We start from the raw sequence: 20,585 nt of genomic DNA, 5'->3' as shown, positions 1-20,585 counted from the left end.
ATAATTATAATAATGATAATAGCTGTTTCCCCCAGGTGCTGTAGAACAGCAATCTGCAGGAGAACAGGAGAGTTGATAATAATAATTATAATAATGATAACAGCTGCTTCCCCCAGATGCTGTAGAACAACAATCTGCAGGAGAACAGGAGAGTTGATAATTATAATAATGATAATGATAATAGCCGTTTCCCCCAGGTGCTGTAAAACAGCAATCTGCAGGAGAACAGGAGAGTTGATAATAATTATAATAATGATAATAATAGCTGTTTCCCCCTGGTGCTGTTGAACAGCAATCTGCAGGAGAACAGGTGAGTCGATGATGATAATTATGACGATAATGATAATAGCTGCACACGCACACACACACACACACACACACACACACACACACACAGAGGGAGGGAGGGAGTGGGCGTATGAATGTGAACAGGGCGTAAAAAAACCAGCATAAGATGAGAGCATGCGAGAGAATGAGGGTGAGGGAGAGAGAGGGTGAGGGAGAGAGAGGGTGAGGGAGAGAGAGGGAGAGAGAGAAGCAGAGAGAGAGAGAGAAAGTATGGGTGTGAGAGAAAGTGAACAAGAGTGAAAGCAGAGAGAGTGTTTGTGAGAGTGTGAAACAGGAGAAAGAGAGAGAGAGACAGAGAGAGGAGTGAGAAAAGCGTGCGTGTGCATGTGGGTGCATGCATATGTGCATGCACGCTGCGTGGAGGCATGTATCCCTTACCCCCTGGTGACATTGATGGCAATGGATTTCACATCGGTGACGCCTGGAAAACTCAGCCGGCTGTGACTCTGCCCGTTGGTTTTGAATATCTCCACTGTGCTCTGCACACCATTCATTGAAAGACCATGCTATGGTTCAGGGCTTTCTAAAAAAAAAATTTAAAAAATTTTTATATTGTAATTAGTTTACATTTTTCCATATTTTTACTTCATTGACTCACTTGTGTAAACAAAGTTCGGTTGTCTGTGTGTGTGTGTGTGTGTGTGTGTGTGTGTGTGTGTGCCTGTGTGTCCGTGGTATTTATTTTGCAAACGTTTTGGTGCAGATAGAAAAAAAGGAAATTACTCTAATCAATGCTAGGGGACTTAATTTGCTTTAAACTGATCTTTCTCATCTTAAACATTACATTTTGAAATTATACACAATACATAAAAAGCTTGGGTTTTTTTTTCAGTGTATCACAAGTGAGTCTTGAAGGCCTTGCCTCTCTTGTTTTCTATATCTGATTAGTGTAACTAAATGAACATTAACTACCGCTTTTCTTATCTTAATTTTGCACCAAATGCACTTTTTTTTTCCTTTTTTTTTTCTTCTTCTTCTTCTCTCATTTCTTTATCTTATTCACCGACTTGTTTTTCTTACCTTTTTCTGCTTTCTGTTGAGTGAACAACGTAACGTATCTTAAAAATGATGTTTATATTCATTGTAAATTCTTTAAATATATTAATCTCCACGGCGGCTCAAAAAAAAAAAAAAAAAGAAAGAAAAAAAGGGGGAAACAATGTATGTCTGCAATGACTGCCGTTTATATGCAGTTGGAAAAGGTGTATTTCAACATAACTTCAATTGTGTAGCGTCCACCAGCCGTCAAACGAAACAAATGTATTTAATCACATTCCTGAGCACGATATAAGCTATTAGCTTGTTGCTCCGCTGTCTATCTGTACATGTGTGACATATTTACTGAATAAAATTTTGTTTAAATCAAATGCACTTTCAAATACCAGTCACTGCCGCTTTTCTTATCTTTATTTTGCAATAAATACTTTCAAAAATGACCATGCTACAACTCAGGACTTTCCTTTCCTTTCTTATTCTTAGTTTAGATTTTTCCGTTTGCTTATCTAGTTTTCTATGTCTGCTAGGTTTAAAAAGAATTATAACTGCTGCTTTTCTTAATTTTGTTTTGCAACAAATGCACTTTCAAAAATGACCATGCTACGGTTCAGGGCTTTTTTCTTTTCTGTTTTTAGTGTAGATTTTTCCATTTGTTTACTTCATTTTGCATGTGATTATTTTAAAGGCCATTAACAGACGCTTTTCTTATCTTTATTTTGCAGCAAATACTCTTTCAAAAATGGCCATGTTACGGTTCAGGACTTTTCTTCTTTTTTGTTATTAGTTTAGATTTTTCTGTTTATTTTATTTTCTATGTCTGTTTGATTTTTAAAGAATATTAACTGCCGCTTTTCGTGTCTTCATTTTGCAACAAATGCACTTTCAAATACCAGTCACTGCTGCTTTTCTTATCGAAATTTCATATCAAATGCATTCAAATATCGTTCACTGCTACTTTTTAATCTCTATTTTTGTGACAAATATTTCATTTACCATCAACCTCTGCTGATCTTTGTTGTGAAACAAATGTTTCAAATACCAGTTACTGCTACTTTGTCTTTGTTTTGTAACAAATGCAGTTTCAAATACTATTCCCTGCTGTTTTCTAAATCTTTTATTTCACAACAAATGCCAAAACACTACTGTATTTGTATTTGTATTTCTTTTTATCACAACAAATTTCTCTGTGTGAAATTCGGGCTGCTCTCCCCAAGGAGAGCGCGTCGCTACACTACAGCGCCACCCTTTTTTTTTGCATTTTTTCCTGCGTGCAGTTTTATTTGTTTTTCCTATCGAAGTGGATTTTTCTACAGAATTTTGCCAGGAACAACCCTTTTGTTGCCCTGTGTTCTTTTACGTGCACTAAGTGCATGCTACACACAGGACCTCAGTTTATCATCTCATCCAAATGACTAACGTCCAGACCACCACTCAAGGTCTAGGAGAAGGGGGAGAAAATATCGGCGGCTGAGCCGTGATTCGAACCAGCGCGCTCAGAGTCTCTCGCTTCCCAGGCGGACGCGTTACCTCTAGGCCATCACTCCACTGAGGGGTTCAGGGATCAGGCTGATGTGGCCGATGGACCAAGACAGGGGATCTTCTTCTGGGTTCACTTGTATGCACACGAGTGGGCTTTTACGTGTATGACCGTTTCTACCCCGCCATGTAGGCAGCCATACTCCGTTTTCGGGGGTGTGCATGCTGGATATGTTCTTGTTTCCATAACCCACCGAACGCTGACATGGATTCCAGGATCTTTAACGTGCGTATTTGATCTTCTGCTTGCATATACACACGAAGGGGGTTCAGGCACTAGCAGGTCTGCACATATGTTGACCTGGGAGATCAGAAAAATCTCCACCCTTTACCCACCAGGCGCCGTTACTGAGATTCGAACCCGGGACCCTCAGCTATTGCACCCGTCTGACAGGGGATCGAACTCAGGAAAAACTCGGGTGAGAATCCAGCGCTCGAACCATTTGGCCACTGCAGTTTCAGTTTCAGTTTCACTTTCTCAAGGAGGCGTCACTGCGTTCGGACAAATCCATACACGCTACACCACATCTGTTGAGCAGATGCCTGACCAGCAGCATAACCCAACGCGCTTAGTCAGGCCTTGAGTGCATGCTTACATATTTGTGTACCTATGAAAGTGGATTTCAGTTTACGTAATTTCGCCAGATGACAACACTCTCGTTGCCATGGGTTCTTTTTCAGTGCGCCAAGTGCGTGCTGCACACGGGACCTCTGCCACTGCACATGTCAGAAGGGAGATCACTGGCATGAGCACGAGAGAGTTACCCTTTCCCCGTTGAGCCAGAAGACCTGATCTGCCGCCCAGTCCATAGCCAGACTAAGGGGCTCCCCAAGGTAGTCTGCTCGGTCCTCCATCACTCTCACACTGAAACAAACAAACAAAATCAATACATTACAAGACACTGGTCTTGAAGGTGTCTGCTTTGTTCACATGTCATGGTTGATGTGTTTTCAGATGCACCCATGAATCTGGGTAAAAACACACAGTTTAAGCAGGGAAATATGATAAAATGCCATAGAAAATGTGAGGAAGTGTTTGTGGGGGAGGGGGTTGAGGGAGTGGGGAAGAGTGTGTGTGTGTGTGTGTGTGTGTGTGTGTGTGTGTGTGTGTGTGTGTGTGTGTGTGCGTGTGTGTGTGCGTGCGCGCGCATGTGTATTTGTAGATAGTTCAAACAGTACACAATTGATATTAATATTGTAGTCATATGTCTGTGTGTCTACCATAATGTTAAACTGAATTAAAACGTGTGAAAAAAAAATCAAAATCAAATATTCAATAATCCATGAGTCAAGATTTTATACACACACACACACACTGTACGCATGCATCATCCACACAACACCCCCCACCCAACACCCCCCACACTGCACACACATGTCCCACACACAATACACACTGCACACACATGTCCCACACACTGCACACCCATGTCCCACACACAATACACACTGCACACACACACACCACTCTGCATACACATCCCACACACAACACATCCAACACACACCCCACACACTGCACACACACACCCCACACACAACACCCAACACAACACCCACTTCACACACACACACACAGAGCGATCCCCCACACAACACCCACACGCACCCTACACCCACGTTTGTTTACCATTGCACTCGTGTCTTATAAACCTTAAGGTTTCATGACAATAAAATCTATTCTATTCTCTTCTATTCCCACACCACAACACACCACAACACACCCCACACACTATAGACACTCACGAGAACTGGTGCTCATAAAATCTATTCTATTCTGTTCTATTCTATTCCCACACCACAACACACACACAATAGATACTCATGAGAACTGGTGCTCATCAAATCTATTCTGTTCTATTCCCACACCACAACACAACACACACACAATAGATACTCATGAGAACTGGTGCTCATAAAATCTATTCTGTTCTGTTCTATTCTATTCCCACACCACAACACACCACACACACTATAGACTCACAAGAACTGGGTGCTCATAAAATCTATTCTGTTCTGTTCTATTCTATTCCCACACCACAACACACACCACAACACACACACTATAGATACAAGAACTGGTGCTCATAAAATCTATTCTGTTCTGTTCTATTCTATTCCCACACCACAACACACCACACCACAACACACACACTATAGATACAAGAACTGGTGCTCATAAAATCTATTCTATTATGTTCTATTCTATTCTATTCCCACACCACAACACACCACACACACACTATAGATACTCACGAGAACTGGTGCTCATAAAATCTATTCTATTCTGTTCTATTCCCACACCACAACACACGCACTATACTCACAAGAACTGGTGCTCATAAAATCTATTCTATTCTGTTCTATTCTATTCTATTCCCACACCACAACACACCACACACACACTATAGATACTCACGAGAACTGGTGCTCATAAAATCTATTCTATTCTGTTCTATTCCCACACCACAACACACGGACTATACTCACAAGAACTGGTGCTCATAAAATCTATTCTATTCTGTTCTATTCTATTCCCACACCACAACACACCACACACACAACAGACACTCACAAGAACTGGGTGCTCATAAAATCTATTCTATTCTGTTCTATTCTATTCCCACACCACAACACAACACAACACACCACACACACACTATAGACACTCACAAGAACTGGGTGCTCATAAAATCTATTTTGTTCTATTCTATTCCCACACCACAACACAACACACACACTATAGACACTCACGAGAACTGGGTGCTCATAAAATCTATTTTGTTCTATTCTATTCCCACACCACAACACACCACACCACACAAACTCTAGACACTCACGAGAACTGGGCGCTCCAGATACTGTTGCTAATCATGGCCACAGGCTCTCCTCCCTCCGTCCGTGTACCGATGACGATCTGCTGTGTGATGGGGTTGACGTCCAGGATTGTCACCCCTGGCAGAGCTGCAGGAGACAGGCGGCGCAGGTTGATGTGGCCGATGTTGAACGACGGGATCTGAAGAATCTCGCTCCTCGTCCCCGCCAGCAAGAATGGCGTCGTTCTCACCCCTGGAAGGATAATTTTGTTGTTGTTGCAAATGCAATCTGCATGTGTGTGTGTGTGTGTGTGCATGTGCGAGTGTGTGTGCAAGTGTGCTTGTGCAAGTGTTCATGTGTGAGTGTTCAAGTGTGCGAGTGAGTAAGTGTGCGAGTGTCAAGCATGTGATAGTGTGTCAGTGTGTGTGAGTGTGTGAGTGTGAGTGAGTGTGTGTGTGTGTGTGTGTGTGTGTGTGTGTGTGTGTGTGTGCATGCATGCACCCAAGAAAACATGAATTACATTACAGCCATTTCAGTCATGACAAGCGCACATTTCTTAAATACACTAAAGTCTGATAGTAGCAAGGGGATCTTCTTCTTCTTCTGCGTTCACTCGTATGCACACGAGTGGGCTTTTACATGTATGACCGTTTTTACCCCGCCATGTAGGCAGCCATACTCCGTTTTCGGGGGTAAGGGGATCTGAACATAGGATATCCGTTGTCCGTCTCTCTCTCTCTCTCTCTCTCTCTCTATATATATATATATATATATATATATCTGTTTATAAGTCTATACGTCTATACAGACAGATGTAGACAGACATATGTGTGTGTATGGGTGGGTTGGGTGGGGTGGGTGTCTGTGTGTGTGTGTGTGTGTGTGTGTGTGTGTGTGTGTGTGTGTGTGTGTGTGTGTGTGTGTGTGTGTGAGTGAGTGAGTGAGTGAGTGAGTGAGTGAGTGAGAAAGATCTCCAACAGTTCGGTCTTTCTTCAGCTGTCCATCCAAAAAGGTCAGGCAATTTAAGTTCATAAAAACCACAAAGAAATGAAAGTAGTTTAAAACTCCCTGAGAGTTTTCTGTTCCTTAAACACTCTCCATGCGAACGGTGAAAGAGACGACGTTAACAGCGTTTCACCCCAATTACCATCATCAAAATATTGCAAGCGGAAGGCTCTTATACTGAAGAGGTGAATGTTGGCAAAGAATACCACAATTCTGACGACGGAAGCTAAAGGTTGGGTCATTGAGACACCCACTGGACATCCGAGGGGTCTGTGTAGAGGAGAAGAGAGGACTGGCCGTACTGAGTGAGTTAAACACTCTCCAGTGCCTTACACTTGCAGGTGAAGCCGTCGCTGTGGAGCACCATTTCAGGCGGGCACAGGCAGGTGTAGCCGTTCTGGTTCCTGCTCTCCACACACATCTGTGTGCACGGGGCTCCCCAACACGCGTTGTCTCCCGCTGTGAATGCGGCACAAAACCCAATATATCACACATCTATGTGTCCACACAACAAATTGCAGAGTCAACGAGCTGAGTACCACAAGATGCGTTATAGTAGTGCAAACACGCATACAGTGAACACACACACACACACACCTCACAGCACACACAAGTTGTTTCTTCTTCTTCTTCTTTGTTCATGGGCTGCAACTCCCACGTTCACTCGTATATACACAAGTGGGCTTTTACCTGTATGACCGTTTTTACCCCGCCATGTAGGCAGCCATACTCTGCTTTCGGGGGTGTGCATGCTGGGTATGTACTTGTTTCCATAACCCACCGAACGCTGACATGGATTACAGGATCTTTAACGTGGGTATTTGATCTTTTGCTTGCGAAAACACACGAAGGGGGTTCAGGCACTAGCAGGTCTGCACATATGTTGACCTGGGAGATGGGAAAAATCTCCACCCTTTACCCACCAGGCGCCGTCACCGAGATTCGAACCCGGGACCCTCAGATTGAAAGTCCAACGCTTTAACCATTCGGCTATTGCGCCCATCCACACAAGTTTCAAGTTTCAAGTTTTAATTATCCTTTCACTCCCACTGGAGTGTGGAGGATTACTGCAAAATAATGTTTTCATGCCCAGAATAAACATTTCCAAATACACAACAATGTGACATAAAAGTTGAGAAAACACAAATGTCATTTAACTCAAAAAGTGTAGTTAGGCAACATTTGCAAATCTAATCATCTTTCTTACAGTTAAAATGATTTTTTGCCTCCTTTGAGCATATTACAAAAATCAAAAAGACTGATTTTGGAGACAAATATTTTTTAGGAACATATCTATTTCGTAACTGATCATAACTGGGACATTCCATTATAAAATGAAACTCATCCCGAATCACAGACATGTTACAAACCTTACAAAGCCGTAACTCTCGTGGTACGCCTTTGTGTCTGTTTCTATTTCCAGCTTATGATTACTAATTCAAAACACACACACACACACGGCACACACACACCACTTAAGCTGCCATGGCTACCCATACCATATTCACTCACTCCAGGCTCATTTTCAGACAGTAACAGTAACCCAGTTGGCTCACAGTGCAGGGGGGAAGGGGTGTGTGTGTGTGGGGGAGGGTTTTGGGGGGTGGGGGGGAGTGAGCACTGTCCATAATTACCCTTATCTTACCCCTACCTTGAAATCCCCTTACCCCTAAGCCTGAATTCCCAGTTGCTCCTACGTTGGTTGAATACCTCTTAATCCTACCTTGAATACCCCTTAACCCTACCTACCCCTAAGCCTGAATTCCCCGTTGCTCCTACATTGAATACCTCTTAATCCTACCTTGAATACCCCTTAACCCTACCTACCCCTAAGCCTGAATTCCCCGCGTTGCTCCTACATTGAATACCTCTTAATCCTACCTTGAATACCCCTTAACCCTACCTACCCCTAACCCTGAATTCCCCGCGTTGCTCCTACATTGAATACCTCTTAATCCTACCTTGAATACCCCTTAACCCTACCTACCCCTAAGCCTGAATTCCCCGCGTTGCTCCTACATTGAATACCTCTTAATCCTACCTTGAATACCCCTTAACCCTACCTACCCCTAAGCCTGAATTCCCCACGTTGCTCCTACATTGAATACCTCTTAATCCTACCTTGAATACCCCTTTAACCCTACCTACCCCTAAGCCTGAATTCCCAGTTGCTCCTACATTGGTTGAATACCTCTTAATCCTACCTTGAATACCCCTTAACCCTACCTACCCCTAAGCCTGAATTCCCCGCGTTGCTCCTACATTGAATACCTCTTAATCCTACCTTGAATACCCCTTAACCCTACCTACCCCTATCCCTGAATTTCCCTTGCTCTTACCTTGAGCAACCCTTACCCTGACTCCACCTTGCATTCCTCACAACAAACGCAACAACGACGACCAACCCCTTCCCCCACCACCACTCCCCCCCCCCACACCCCACCACCACCACCACCACCACCACACTGACGGCTGGGTTGCAGAGCAGGGTGCAAAACGACGGCCCCAGTCACCATGCTGTCGTGACGCACCAAGCATTGTCGTTCAGTCCCCGTCCACTTGTTCACCCTCATCACCACCCCACCCCTTACCCTGAATTCCCCCCCTTACCCTGCTTTGAATTCCCCTTCTATCTTGGAATTCCCCTTTACCCTACCCTGAATTACCCATTACCTAAACTTGAATACCCCTTAATGTACCTTGAATTCCCCTCAATCCTACCTCAAATTCCCCTTACCCCAATTCCCCTGAACCTGAATTCCCCATACCTCTACCCTGAATTCCCTTTACCACCTGCCATGAATTCACCTCACCCTGCCTTGAATTCCCCTTTACCCTACCTTGAATTCCCCTTTACTCAATTCCCCTTTACCCCTGCCCTGAATTCCCTCTTACCCCTAACCCTGAATTACCCATTACCTACCGTGAATACCCCTTAACGAACCTTGAATTCCCCTCAACCCTACCTCAAATTCCCTTTACCCCTTACCTGAATTCCCCTGAACTTGAATTCCCCATACCTCTACCCTGAATTCCCTTTACCACCTACCATGAATTCACCTCACCCTGCCTTGAATTCCTCTTACTTTAACCACGAATTCCCGTTTACCCAACTTGAGTTCCCCATAACCCTACCCTACCCTGAATCCCCCCCTTGCTCCTATACTGAATGAATACCCCTTCCCCACAACACAACACACCCACACACAACCACCACCACCTTCCAACTCCCAAACACTGACCACTAGGCTGCAGAGCAGGGTGCAGAACGACGGCCCCGGTCACCACGCTGTTGTGACGCACCAAGCGTTGCCGTTCGGTCCCCGTCCACTTGTTCACCCTCATCACCACCCCACTCTTCCTCTCCGCCCACAGCACCCAGTCCTCAACCACCGCCAGGGCCACCGGGTGGTGCAAGCCGTGCACCGCAAACACCTACACCACCACCACCACCATTACACGGTCAACATAGCCGGTGCTGGTGACGGAACGCGTACATCTGCACCACCACCACCACCATCACCACACGGTCAACTTAACTGGTGCAGGTGATGGAACACCTACATCTGCACCACCACCACAATCACCACCACACGGTCAACATAGCCGGTGCAGGTGATAGAACGCATACATCTGCACCACCACCACCACCATCACACGGTCAACATAGCCGGTGCAGGTGATGGAACGTGTACATCTGCACCACCACCACCACAACCACCACAACCACCACCACCACAGTACCAACTTCTTCTGCGTTCGTGGGCTGCAACTCCCACATTCACTCGTATATACGCGAGTGGGCTTTTACGTGTATGGCCGTTTTTAACCTGCCATGTAGGCAGCCATACTCCGCTTTCGGGGGTGTGCATGCTGGGTATGTTCTTGTTTCCATAACCCACCAAACCCTGACATGGATTACAGGATCTTTAGCGTGCGTACTTGATCTTCTGCTTGCGTATACACACGAAGGGGGTTCAAGCACTGGCAGGTCTGCACATATGTTGACCTGGGAGATGGGAAAAATCTCCACCCTTTACCCACCAGGCGCCGTCACCGTGATTCGAACCCGGGACCATTCGGCTATTGCGCCCGTCCACCGTACCAACAAAACAACGAATCTCCAGGCAGTGCAGTGCATCCCCTCACCCTCATGAACTTGATGCGGTTGTCCGGGGGGGCGTCGAGGGGGATCTGATAGATGACCTCCAAGGCGGAGTCCATCCAGTAAAGGGTGCGGGCCGGGTAGTCAATCAGCAGGTGGTCCATGCGCATCATGGGTGCCTGCAGGAACGCCGAGCGGTTCCGCCCATCCAGGTCGCTACGCATGATGGCTATGGGGTGCGTGTTCTCCACCCAGTACAGGTACCTATCGGGACATGCAAACGCTTGGTTGATTTTTTTAATTTATTTATTTAATTATATTATTATTATTTAGTTATTTAGTTATTTAACTATCTTTTTTTTGGGGGGAGGGCGTGGGGGGGGGTTGGGTTTTTTTCTCAAGGCCTCACAAAGCGCGTTGGGTTACGCTGCTGGTCAGGCGTCTGCTTGGCAGATGTGGTGTAGCGTATATGGATTTGACCGAACGCAGTGACGCCTCCTGAAGCTACTGATACTGATACCTGGACACAGGGTCTGCTACATGAGTGTCAAGACAGACTCACCTGGGCACAAGGTCCACTACACAAGTGTCAAGACACTCACCTGGGCACAAGGTCCACTACACAAGTGTCAAGACAGACTCACCTGAGCACAGGGTCAACGTCAACTACACTAGTGTCAAGACAGACTCACCTGGGCACAAGGTCCACTACACAAGTGTCAAGACAGACTCACCTGGGCACAAGGTCCACTACACAAGTGTCAAGACAGACTCACCTGGGCACAAGGTCCACTACACAAGTGTCAAGACAGACTCACCTGGGCACAAGGTCCACTACACAAGTGTCAAGACAGACTCACCTGGGCACAAGGTCCACTACACAAGTGTCAAGACAGACTCACCTGGGCACAAGGTCCACTACACAAGTGTCAAGACAGACTCACCTGGGCACAAGGTCCACAAGTGTCAAGACAGACTCACCTGGGCACAAGGTCCACTACACAAGTGTCAAGACAGACTCACCTGGGCACAAGGTCCACTACACAAGTGTCAAGACAGACTCACCTGGACACAAGATCTGCTTCATGAGTGTCAAGACAGACTCACCTGGGCACAAGGTCCACTACACAAGTGTCAAGACAGACTCACCTGGGTACAAGGTCAGCTACACAAGTGTCAAGACAGACTCACCTGGACACAAGGTCCACTACACAAGTGTCAAGACAGACTCACCTGGGCACAAGGTCCACTACACAAGTGTCAAGACAGACTCACCTGGGCACAAGGTCCACTACACAAGTGTCAAGACAGACTCACCTGGACACGGGGTCCACCAGGAGGTCACTAGGGTCCCGGTTCCGCAGACCGTCCACGACAACGGCGCAGGCGGTGCCCTCCACGGTGCAGGCGACGATGACGCCCTGAAAACTGTCCAGTACGTACAGCAGGTCTGCATGCCAGTTGTACGACAATGCTCGTGGGCTAACCAGGCCTGCAAACAATGATGCATAACTTTGTATTTGGGGCGGGGAGTAAGGGATGGGAGTGGGTGTTGGGGGTATGGTGGGATGGTGGTGGGGGTAGGGGGGTAGTTGGGATGTTTGAGAGGTACGTGTGTGTGATTGAGTGTGTGCGTGTGTGTTGTGTGTGTGTTGGTTGTGTGTGTGGTTGTGTGTGTGGTTATGTGTGTTTGTGTGTTGGGTGTGTGTGTGTGTGTGTGTGTTGGGTGTGTGTGTGTGTGTGTGTGTGTGTGTGTGTGTGTGTGTGTGTGCGTGCATGTGCGTGTTTTATGTGTGTGTGCGAGTGTGTGTGCGTGTGCTTGCATGTACAGCAGGTCTACACGCCAGTCGTAGGACAATGCCTGTGGAGTGACTAGGCCTGCAAATAACACACACCTTTTTATATACGGCACGATCTCCATCACACATGCTGCTCAAAGCACCTAATATGATCCAGTTGGTTTCAGTTTCAATTCATCAATGCGTTTGGACAAATCCATGTACCATACATCTGCTACTAGGCAGATGCCTGACCAGCAAAATAACCCAGCACGCTTAGTCAGGCCTTGAGTGCATGCATACATACATATTCATATACATACATATATACATATATATATATATATATATGTGTGTGTGTGTGTGTGCGTGTGTGCGTGTGTGCGTGTGTATGAAAATGTATATATAATATACATATATATTTGTATTTGTATTTCTTTTTATCACAACAGATTTCTCTGAAATTCAGGCTGCTAGTGCAGACCTGCTAGTGCCTGAACCCCCTTCGTGTGTATGCGCACGCAGATGATCAAATACGCATGTTAAAGATCCTGTAATCCATGTCAGCGTTCGGTGGGTTATGGAAACAAGAATATACCCAGCATGCACACCCCCGAAAACGGAGTATGGCTGCCTACATGGCGGGGTAAATAAAAAAAACAACACAAAAAACGGTCAAACACGTAAAATGTTACAAGTCTGTCTGAGTGTGTATGTGTGTGCGTCTGAAATCTGATTGAATGACACAGGAAACGAATGATGAGCGCCCAGTGGCAGCCGTCAGTCGGCTCTACCCAGGTAGGCAGCCTGTGGTGCAAATGTCCCCGTGTATGTAAAGCGCTTAGAGCTTGGTCTCTGACCGAGGATAGGCGCTATATAAGTATCCACATCAAAAAATGGAAGAATACAAGTACATACATATACACACAACAAAACGCAAGAGGAATGAACAAATTATTTCAGTGAATCCATAAACAGAAAAAAATACAAATAAATATACACATTAGCAACCGAATGCAAAAGGAACAGATAAATACACATACACATACAAGCAACTATATACAAGAAAAACAGATGATTTCTGTGAATACAATAAACAGGAAACTGTCCACTCACCAACATTTACATAGACAGGTTTGTCTGTCAGTGAATTCTCCCAAGTCAACTTGGTGAAGTAGATTTTCCGGTCATCATAGTCGATCCAAAACACACGTCGACCTCTGCTGTCCACATCTGCACCGAAACAATCCTTTAGTACAATGTCACCGTCATCTGTCTACTATGTCACAGCAATCTGTACTATGTCTATGCAACCTGAGTACTATGTCATAGCCACTTGTGTACTATGTCACAGCAACCTGAGTACTGTGCCACAGCAACACCAGTACTATCTCACAGCCACTTGCGTACTAAGTCACAGCAACCTATGTACTATGTCAATACAACCTGAGTACTATGTCATAGCCACTTGTGTACTATGTCACAGCAACCTGTGTACTATGTCAATACAACCCGAGTACTATGTCATAGCCACTTGTGTACTATGTCACAGCAACCTGAGTACTGTGTCACAGCAACATGAGTACTATCTCATAGCCACTTGCATACTATGTCACACCAACCTGTGTACTATGTCAATACAACCTGAGTACTATCTCATAGCCACTTGTGTACTATGTCACAGCAACCTGTGTACTATGTCATAGCCACGTGTACTATGTTACAACCACTTTTTAACAAAGTCACCTTGTACCATGTCACAGTCACCTGTATAACTGTGTCAGAGTCACCTGTGTACTATGTACTATGTCACAGCTACCTTCAGGGGGTAGAGGTAAGGGGGACATAAGCAGGAAAGGGAAATTCATTGTTGGGGAAAGGAGAATTCAAGGTATCATCATCTTAGATGAACAGACTATAGATAAATAAGTGAATAAACGAACAAATTCAAGGTAGGAAAGATTCAGGCAGACAGGCCAGGAAAAGCAGTGCCAGCAAGTCCCCGACAGCCGCCACCATCCCCTGTCAACACTGCGTCAGAACCTTCCGGGTGCGGATTGGCCTGACCAGTCATCTGCGCACCCACAGAGCCCAACCCACCCACCCCCAGGATGACTAGATGGTCCTCGTCGATCCCGACGGACGAACCACAACTGTGTCAGAGTCACCTGTGTACTATGTACTGTGTCACAGCTACCTTCAGGGGTAGAGGCAAGGGGGACACAAGGCAGGAAAGGGAAATTCATCGTTGGGGAAAGGAGAATTCAAGGTATCATCATCTTAGATGAACAGACTATAGATAAATAAGTGAACAATAAACGAACAAATTCAAGGTAGGAAAGATTCGAGGGTAGGGGTAAGGGGAATGCAATGACGCACGCACACACACACACACGCACACACAAAGCAAACACACACACACACACACACACACACACACACACACACACACACAGCAAACACACACACACACACACACTCACCCATGTCTTCCACAGAATTCAAGCCTGTCTGAATGGTTTCCAGGATACTGCCCTGTCTTCGCAGGTTGAACATCAGGATGTCACTGGGCCCACTCAGCAGGAGAACTGGGTCTGGATCTGTACATGATTATCCATCATACAGCATCCATAACCCATATCCATATCCATCACCCATATGCATGACATTATATCCATAACCCATATCCATCACATATCCATCACCCATATCCATCACATATCCATAACCCATATCCATATCCATCACCCATATCAACATTATATCCATCACCCATATCCATAACCCATATCCATAACATCACATCCATCACCCATATCCATAACATATCCATAACATATCCATAACATTTTTAACTCATATTCATGACATATCAATACCATAAACTAACATGTCCGAGATATCCGTAACTCATATCTGTGACACATATCCAGAGCATATCCATAACATACCCCCAAACCACCATAACATCCTTAACATATGTATTTGTATTTGTTTTCTTTTTTGTCACAACAGATTTCTCTGTGTGAAATTCGGGCTGCTTTCCCCAGGGAGAGCACGTCGCCACAATGAGAGGGCCACCCTTTTTTATTCTTTTTTTTTTTTGGTTCTTGTATTTTTTCTTGCATGCAGTTTTATTTGTTTTTCCTACCAAAGTGGATTTTTCTACAGAATTTTGCCAGGAACCACCCTTTTGTTGCCGTGGGTTCTTTTACATGTGCTAAGTGCATGCTGCACACTGGACCTCGGTTTATCATCTCATCCGAAAGACTAGCGTCCAGACCACCACTCAAGGTCGAGTGGAGGGGGGAGAAAATATCGGCGGCTGAGCCATGATTCGAACCAGCATGCTCAGATTCTCTCGCTTCCTAGGTGGATGCGTTACCTCAAGGCCATCACTCCACTACACATAACCGTAACACATATCCATAACATATATGTAACATATGAACACATATCCACAACATACTTGTGACACATATCCATAATATATCTGTAGCACATAGCCATAATATCCTTAACATATACCCATTACATTTATCTGTAATGTATATCCAAAAGACATCCATAACAATTCAGTAACAAACATCCATAAGAGATAACACATAACCATAACTTACGTGTAATACAGATCCATAATACATATCCCCTACATATATCCGTAACACACATCAATAATGTGTGTCCATAGGATAAGGCACAGGCCATATCTTTCAGAATAATTCTCATAACTTCTCATGGGTCTTGCCTTTACCTCCACTGCGACTTCCATTTAACACTCCCTGAAAACAGACAATGTTAAACTGAAATGTTAGACACTTCATTATTTTTGTTTTACAACCTACAGCTTTTCATAAACTCTCCGTCTGCTGTTATGGAGAGAGTTTTGAAAGAAGGTAGCAAATGGTTATGATCGTATGCCAGTACAACGGCCGTTGATGGTCTGGATCTCATTCCAGCTCTCGCCCTTTCTCCCAAGTTTGGAAAAAAACCAAAAAAAACACTGAGAATCTGATCATTCCGGTCATGTATTTGTATTTGTATTTGTAGTTTTTTTATCACAACAGATTTCTCTGTGTGAAATTCGGGCTGCTCTCCCCAGGGAGAGCGCGTCGCTACACTACAGCGCCACCCTTTTTTTTTCCCCCCCTGCGTGCAGTTTTGTTTTTCCTATCGAAGTGGATTTTTCTACAGAATTTTGCCAGGAACCACCCTTTTGTTGCCGTGGGTTCTTTCACGTGCGCTAAGTGCATGCTGCACACGGGACCTCGGTTTATTGTCTCATCCGAATGACTAGCGTCCAGACCACCACTCAAGGTCTAGTGGAGGGGGGAGAAAATATCGGTGGCTGAGCCGTGATTCGAACCAGCGCGCTCAGATTCTCTCGCTTCCTAGGCGGACGTGTTACCTCTAGGCCATCACTCCACACAGCACACACTTGGCATGGCACAGAAAAAAGAACCCACGACAATAAAAGCGTTGTCCCTCTGGCAAATATTCTGCAGAAGAAATCCACTCTGATAGGTGCATTAATATACATGCACACTCAATACAATTATAATAATATTATAATACATTATAATCATAATTTATATTATTCATTTTTTCCTCAAACCCTGACTAAACGTGTTGGGTTATGCCACTGGTCAGGCATCTGCATTTTCAGATGCGGCGTAGCGTACATAGTTTTCTGAACGCGGTGACTACTACTACTACTACTTCTGCGTTCACTCGTACGCACATGAGTGGGCTTTTACGTGTATGACCGTTTTTACCCCGCCATGTAGGCAGCCATACTCCGTTTCCGGGGGTGTGCTTGCTGGGTATGTTCTTGTTTCCAAAACCCACCGAACGCCGACATGGATTACAGGATCTTTAACGTGCGTATTTGATCTTCTGCTTGCATATACACACGAAGGGGGTTCAGGCACTAAGCAGGTCTGCACATATGTTGACCTGGGAGATCGTAAAAATCTCCACCCTTTACCCACCAGGCGCCGTCACCGTGATTCCAACCCGGGATCCTCAGATTGACAGTCCAACGCTTTAACCACTCGGCTATTGCGCCTGTCTACATGCACACTCAATACAATTATACTAATATTATAATACATTATAATCACAATTTATATTATTCATTTTTCCTCAAACCCTGACTAAACGTGTTGGGTTATTACGCTAGTTAGGCATCTGAATTTTCAGATGCGGCGTAGCGTACATAGTTTTCTGAACGCGGCGACGACTCCTTGAGAAAAACTGAAAACAGAGAGCTTGGGGCCAGACAGAAACACACACACACAGGTGACGCAGACTCACGACGCATCCTGCAGGTGCGTCGGTCAGGCTCCAAAGAGTAGGGCTGGGTGCAGGCGCAGTGGTAGGATCCCCGCGTGTTGATGCACACCTGACCGCAGGGCGGCCGTGCTACGTGCGGCTCCGCAGTGCACTCGTCCAAGTCTGGGGGAGGGGACCACCAGGGGGAGGGGGGGGGGGGGCGAGAGGGGGCGTGGAGGGGGGGGGGGGCAAAGCAGGGTTAGGTGTTAGCTGTCGACACTTTTTGGGTCTAACACACACACACACATACTGGTTCGCTGTTTTCACAAAAGTAAAGCTAACTTACGTTGCTGGTACACGCGCGCACGCACACACGCACACGCACACACAATCAGTTCTCACTAACAGCATATGGCTCGTTCACAGCACCCATTTACAATTCCTAAATCTTTTTTTTTTTAAACTCACTAAATTATGTGATTGGTACAGTCATTTTACTGTTCCTACAAAGGAACATCAACGTTATGTGGCTGGTTCACAGACACCAGTTTACGTTTCCCAGAAAGGAACACGCACACACACGCACACGTACGCACACACACACACCCACGCACGCACGCACAACACGCACGCACGCTGCACGCACACACACACACACACACACACACCAGCACACACACACAGAAACCGAGCACATAGGTGAGTCAATAATAGGCGAATCGGGAACAGGTGAACTGGTATGACGAGTGGTTCAAACCCCACAGCGACACACCTTTGCAGTGGGTTTGCTTCTCGGGGTCCACAACATAGCCCTGGGGGCATGCGCAAGCCACTCCCGTCTCTGTGCGGGTGCACCCATATGTGCATCGCTTCTCCCGGCAGACGCTGGCTGTAACACAGGAACCACGCCCACTTGTCAGATCTGTCTGTCAAACCCCCAAGGCCACACACCCCCTTATCATGTCACACTGAAACATGAGAACTGTCTGCTGTACCACACGGCCACACACCCCTTTAACAGTGCTTCATTATATCACACTGAAACATTAACTGCTACAGCACATGGCCACACACCCCTTTAACAGTGCTTCATGGCACACTGAAAGACATGAATTGTCTGCTATTCCACATGGCCACACACCACTGATAGTGTTTCATGGCACACTGAAATCATGACTGTTACACCACAAGGCCACACACCCCTTTAATGGTACTTTATCATGTCACGCTGAAACATGAGAACTATCTGCAAATAGCACAAGGCCATACACCCCTTTAATGGTACTTTATCATGTCACGCTGAAACATGAGAACTATCTGCAAATAGCACAAGGCCATACACCCCTTTAATGGTACTTTATCATGTCACGCTGAAACATGAGAACTATCTGCAAATAGCACAAGGCCATACACCCCTTTAATGGTACTTTATCACGTCACGCTGAAACATGAGAACTATTTGCAACAGCACAAGGTGACACACCCCTTTAGTGGTACTTTATCATGTCACACTGAAACTATGAATATTAGATCTTAGTTTACTAACCATGAGTCTAACCCCCCAAAAAATACGAAACAAAAACTATAAAATGTCAAACCGAAATATGTGAACTATTACATCTTTACTGTTACTCATTCCCATACTCTGACACCACCCTCCCAATTTATCAAAATAAAAACAAAAAAGATTCAACATGACACTGAAACATGTGAACAACTATTAGATCTTAGTTACAAAACCATGCAGAACCACTTACCTCTGAGTCTGTAAAAAAAAAACAACAACAACACCACTAACAAATAAAAACTGTAAAGTGTCACAGATATATGTGAACCATTACATCTTGTTACTCAATCCAATACTCAACCCTACTGTCATGAATAAGATTTCTGTTACTTATAAAAAATATAATAAATACTTCCGCTACCAATTCCAACCAAGGACAATAACGAAATCATTCTTATCCTCGTTTCTTGCACATTTATTCTTCCGGATATTTTGAAATGATGAACCTCCCTTCCCACAAAAAATATAATCATGAACTCATTCTTACCACCAGCCTTAATGCTCTCATCCAGTTCAAATCCTAACCTACTTCAAAAATTCCACATTACTCTCGATCTAGACATAACAAAAGATGAGCTCAGACGAAGAACCAAAACTTACATTTTGCATCCTAAGGAGGGAGCCAGCTAAACAAAATAACACAAGGAGGGCCGCTGGTGCTCAACAGCCTGGCACTTCAAATTCCAGATACATTCATCCTACTTTCATCCTACAGCATTCTCTCTACGAATTTCATGCTCGCATCTCTCTCTTATACCCAAAAGCGAAGTCGAACCATTGGCTCCTCATTCCAACTTCCGACCCTCCAGTCCGACCAATCAGAAGGGAGCACACAAAAAGGCGTGCATTTCGCTCCCTGACACCAACACATCCCCACACATCCATCATCAACCTAATCCACCCACACACGCCACTCAAATCCCCCCCCCACCCCCTTCCCCCCTCCTCCTCCTCACAGCCCACGAACAAAGGAGCAGAGGAAGGCCACCATCTGTGACAGGACATGAAACTTTTTTTTTTTTTTTTTTTGCTGCCCCATCATCTGCACCGTTTCAGTTACATTACTCCCACACCGCTCATTTAGATTCCCCCACACCCGGGTTTGTCCGTCACAGTTCCATCATCGGCAGTCCGCAGGGAACCATCAATGTTAGGTCGC

At 45.3% G+C, this 20,585-nt stretch overlaps 1 protein-coding gene across 3 annotated transcripts in view; it reads right to left on the bottom strand.

Moving 5' to 3' along the window:
• The window catches only part of LOC143276257 (uncharacterized), a 75,514-nt gene that overhangs the window by 39,004 nt on the left and 15,925 nt on the right, over positions 1-20,585 (bottom strand). For all 3 annotated transcript variants that reach the window (XM_076580737.1, XM_076580740.1, XM_076580738.1), the window contains exons 7-17: positions 18,632-18,748; positions 17,902-18,042; positions 15,069-15,185; positions 13,702-13,818; positions 12,125-12,299; positions 10,852-11,071; positions 9,945-10,137; positions 7,036-7,161; positions 5,721-5,949; positions 3,646-3,745; positions 727-827 (exon numbers count right to left, since the gene is read on the bottom strand). In XM_076580737.1, the coding sequence (XP_076436852.1) occupies positions 727-827; positions 3,646-3,745; positions 5,721-5,949; positions 7,036-7,161; positions 9,945-10,137; positions 10,852-11,071; positions 12,125-12,299; positions 13,702-13,818; positions 15,069-15,185; positions 17,902-18,042; positions 18,632-18,748 (1,636 nt within the window). The remainder of the gene's footprint in view (positions 1-726; positions 828-3,645; positions 3,746-5,720; positions 5,950-7,035; positions 7,162-9,944; positions 10,138-10,851; positions 11,072-12,124; positions 12,300-13,701; positions 13,819-15,068; positions 15,186-17,901; positions 18,043-18,631; positions 18,749-20,585) is intronic.

The sequence above is a fragment of the Babylonia areolata genome, chromosome 31, assembly GCF_041734735.1.
Source record: "Babylonia areolata isolate BAREFJ2019XMU chromosome 31, ASM4173473v1, whole genome shotgun sequence".
Classification (NCBI taxonomy): domain Eukaryota; kingdom Metazoa; phylum Mollusca; class Gastropoda; order Neogastropoda; family Buccinidae; genus Babylonia; species Babylonia areolata.
The sequence above is the reverse complement of the archived record's forward strand: the minus strand, read 5'-3'. Positions and strand labels throughout refer to the sequence as shown.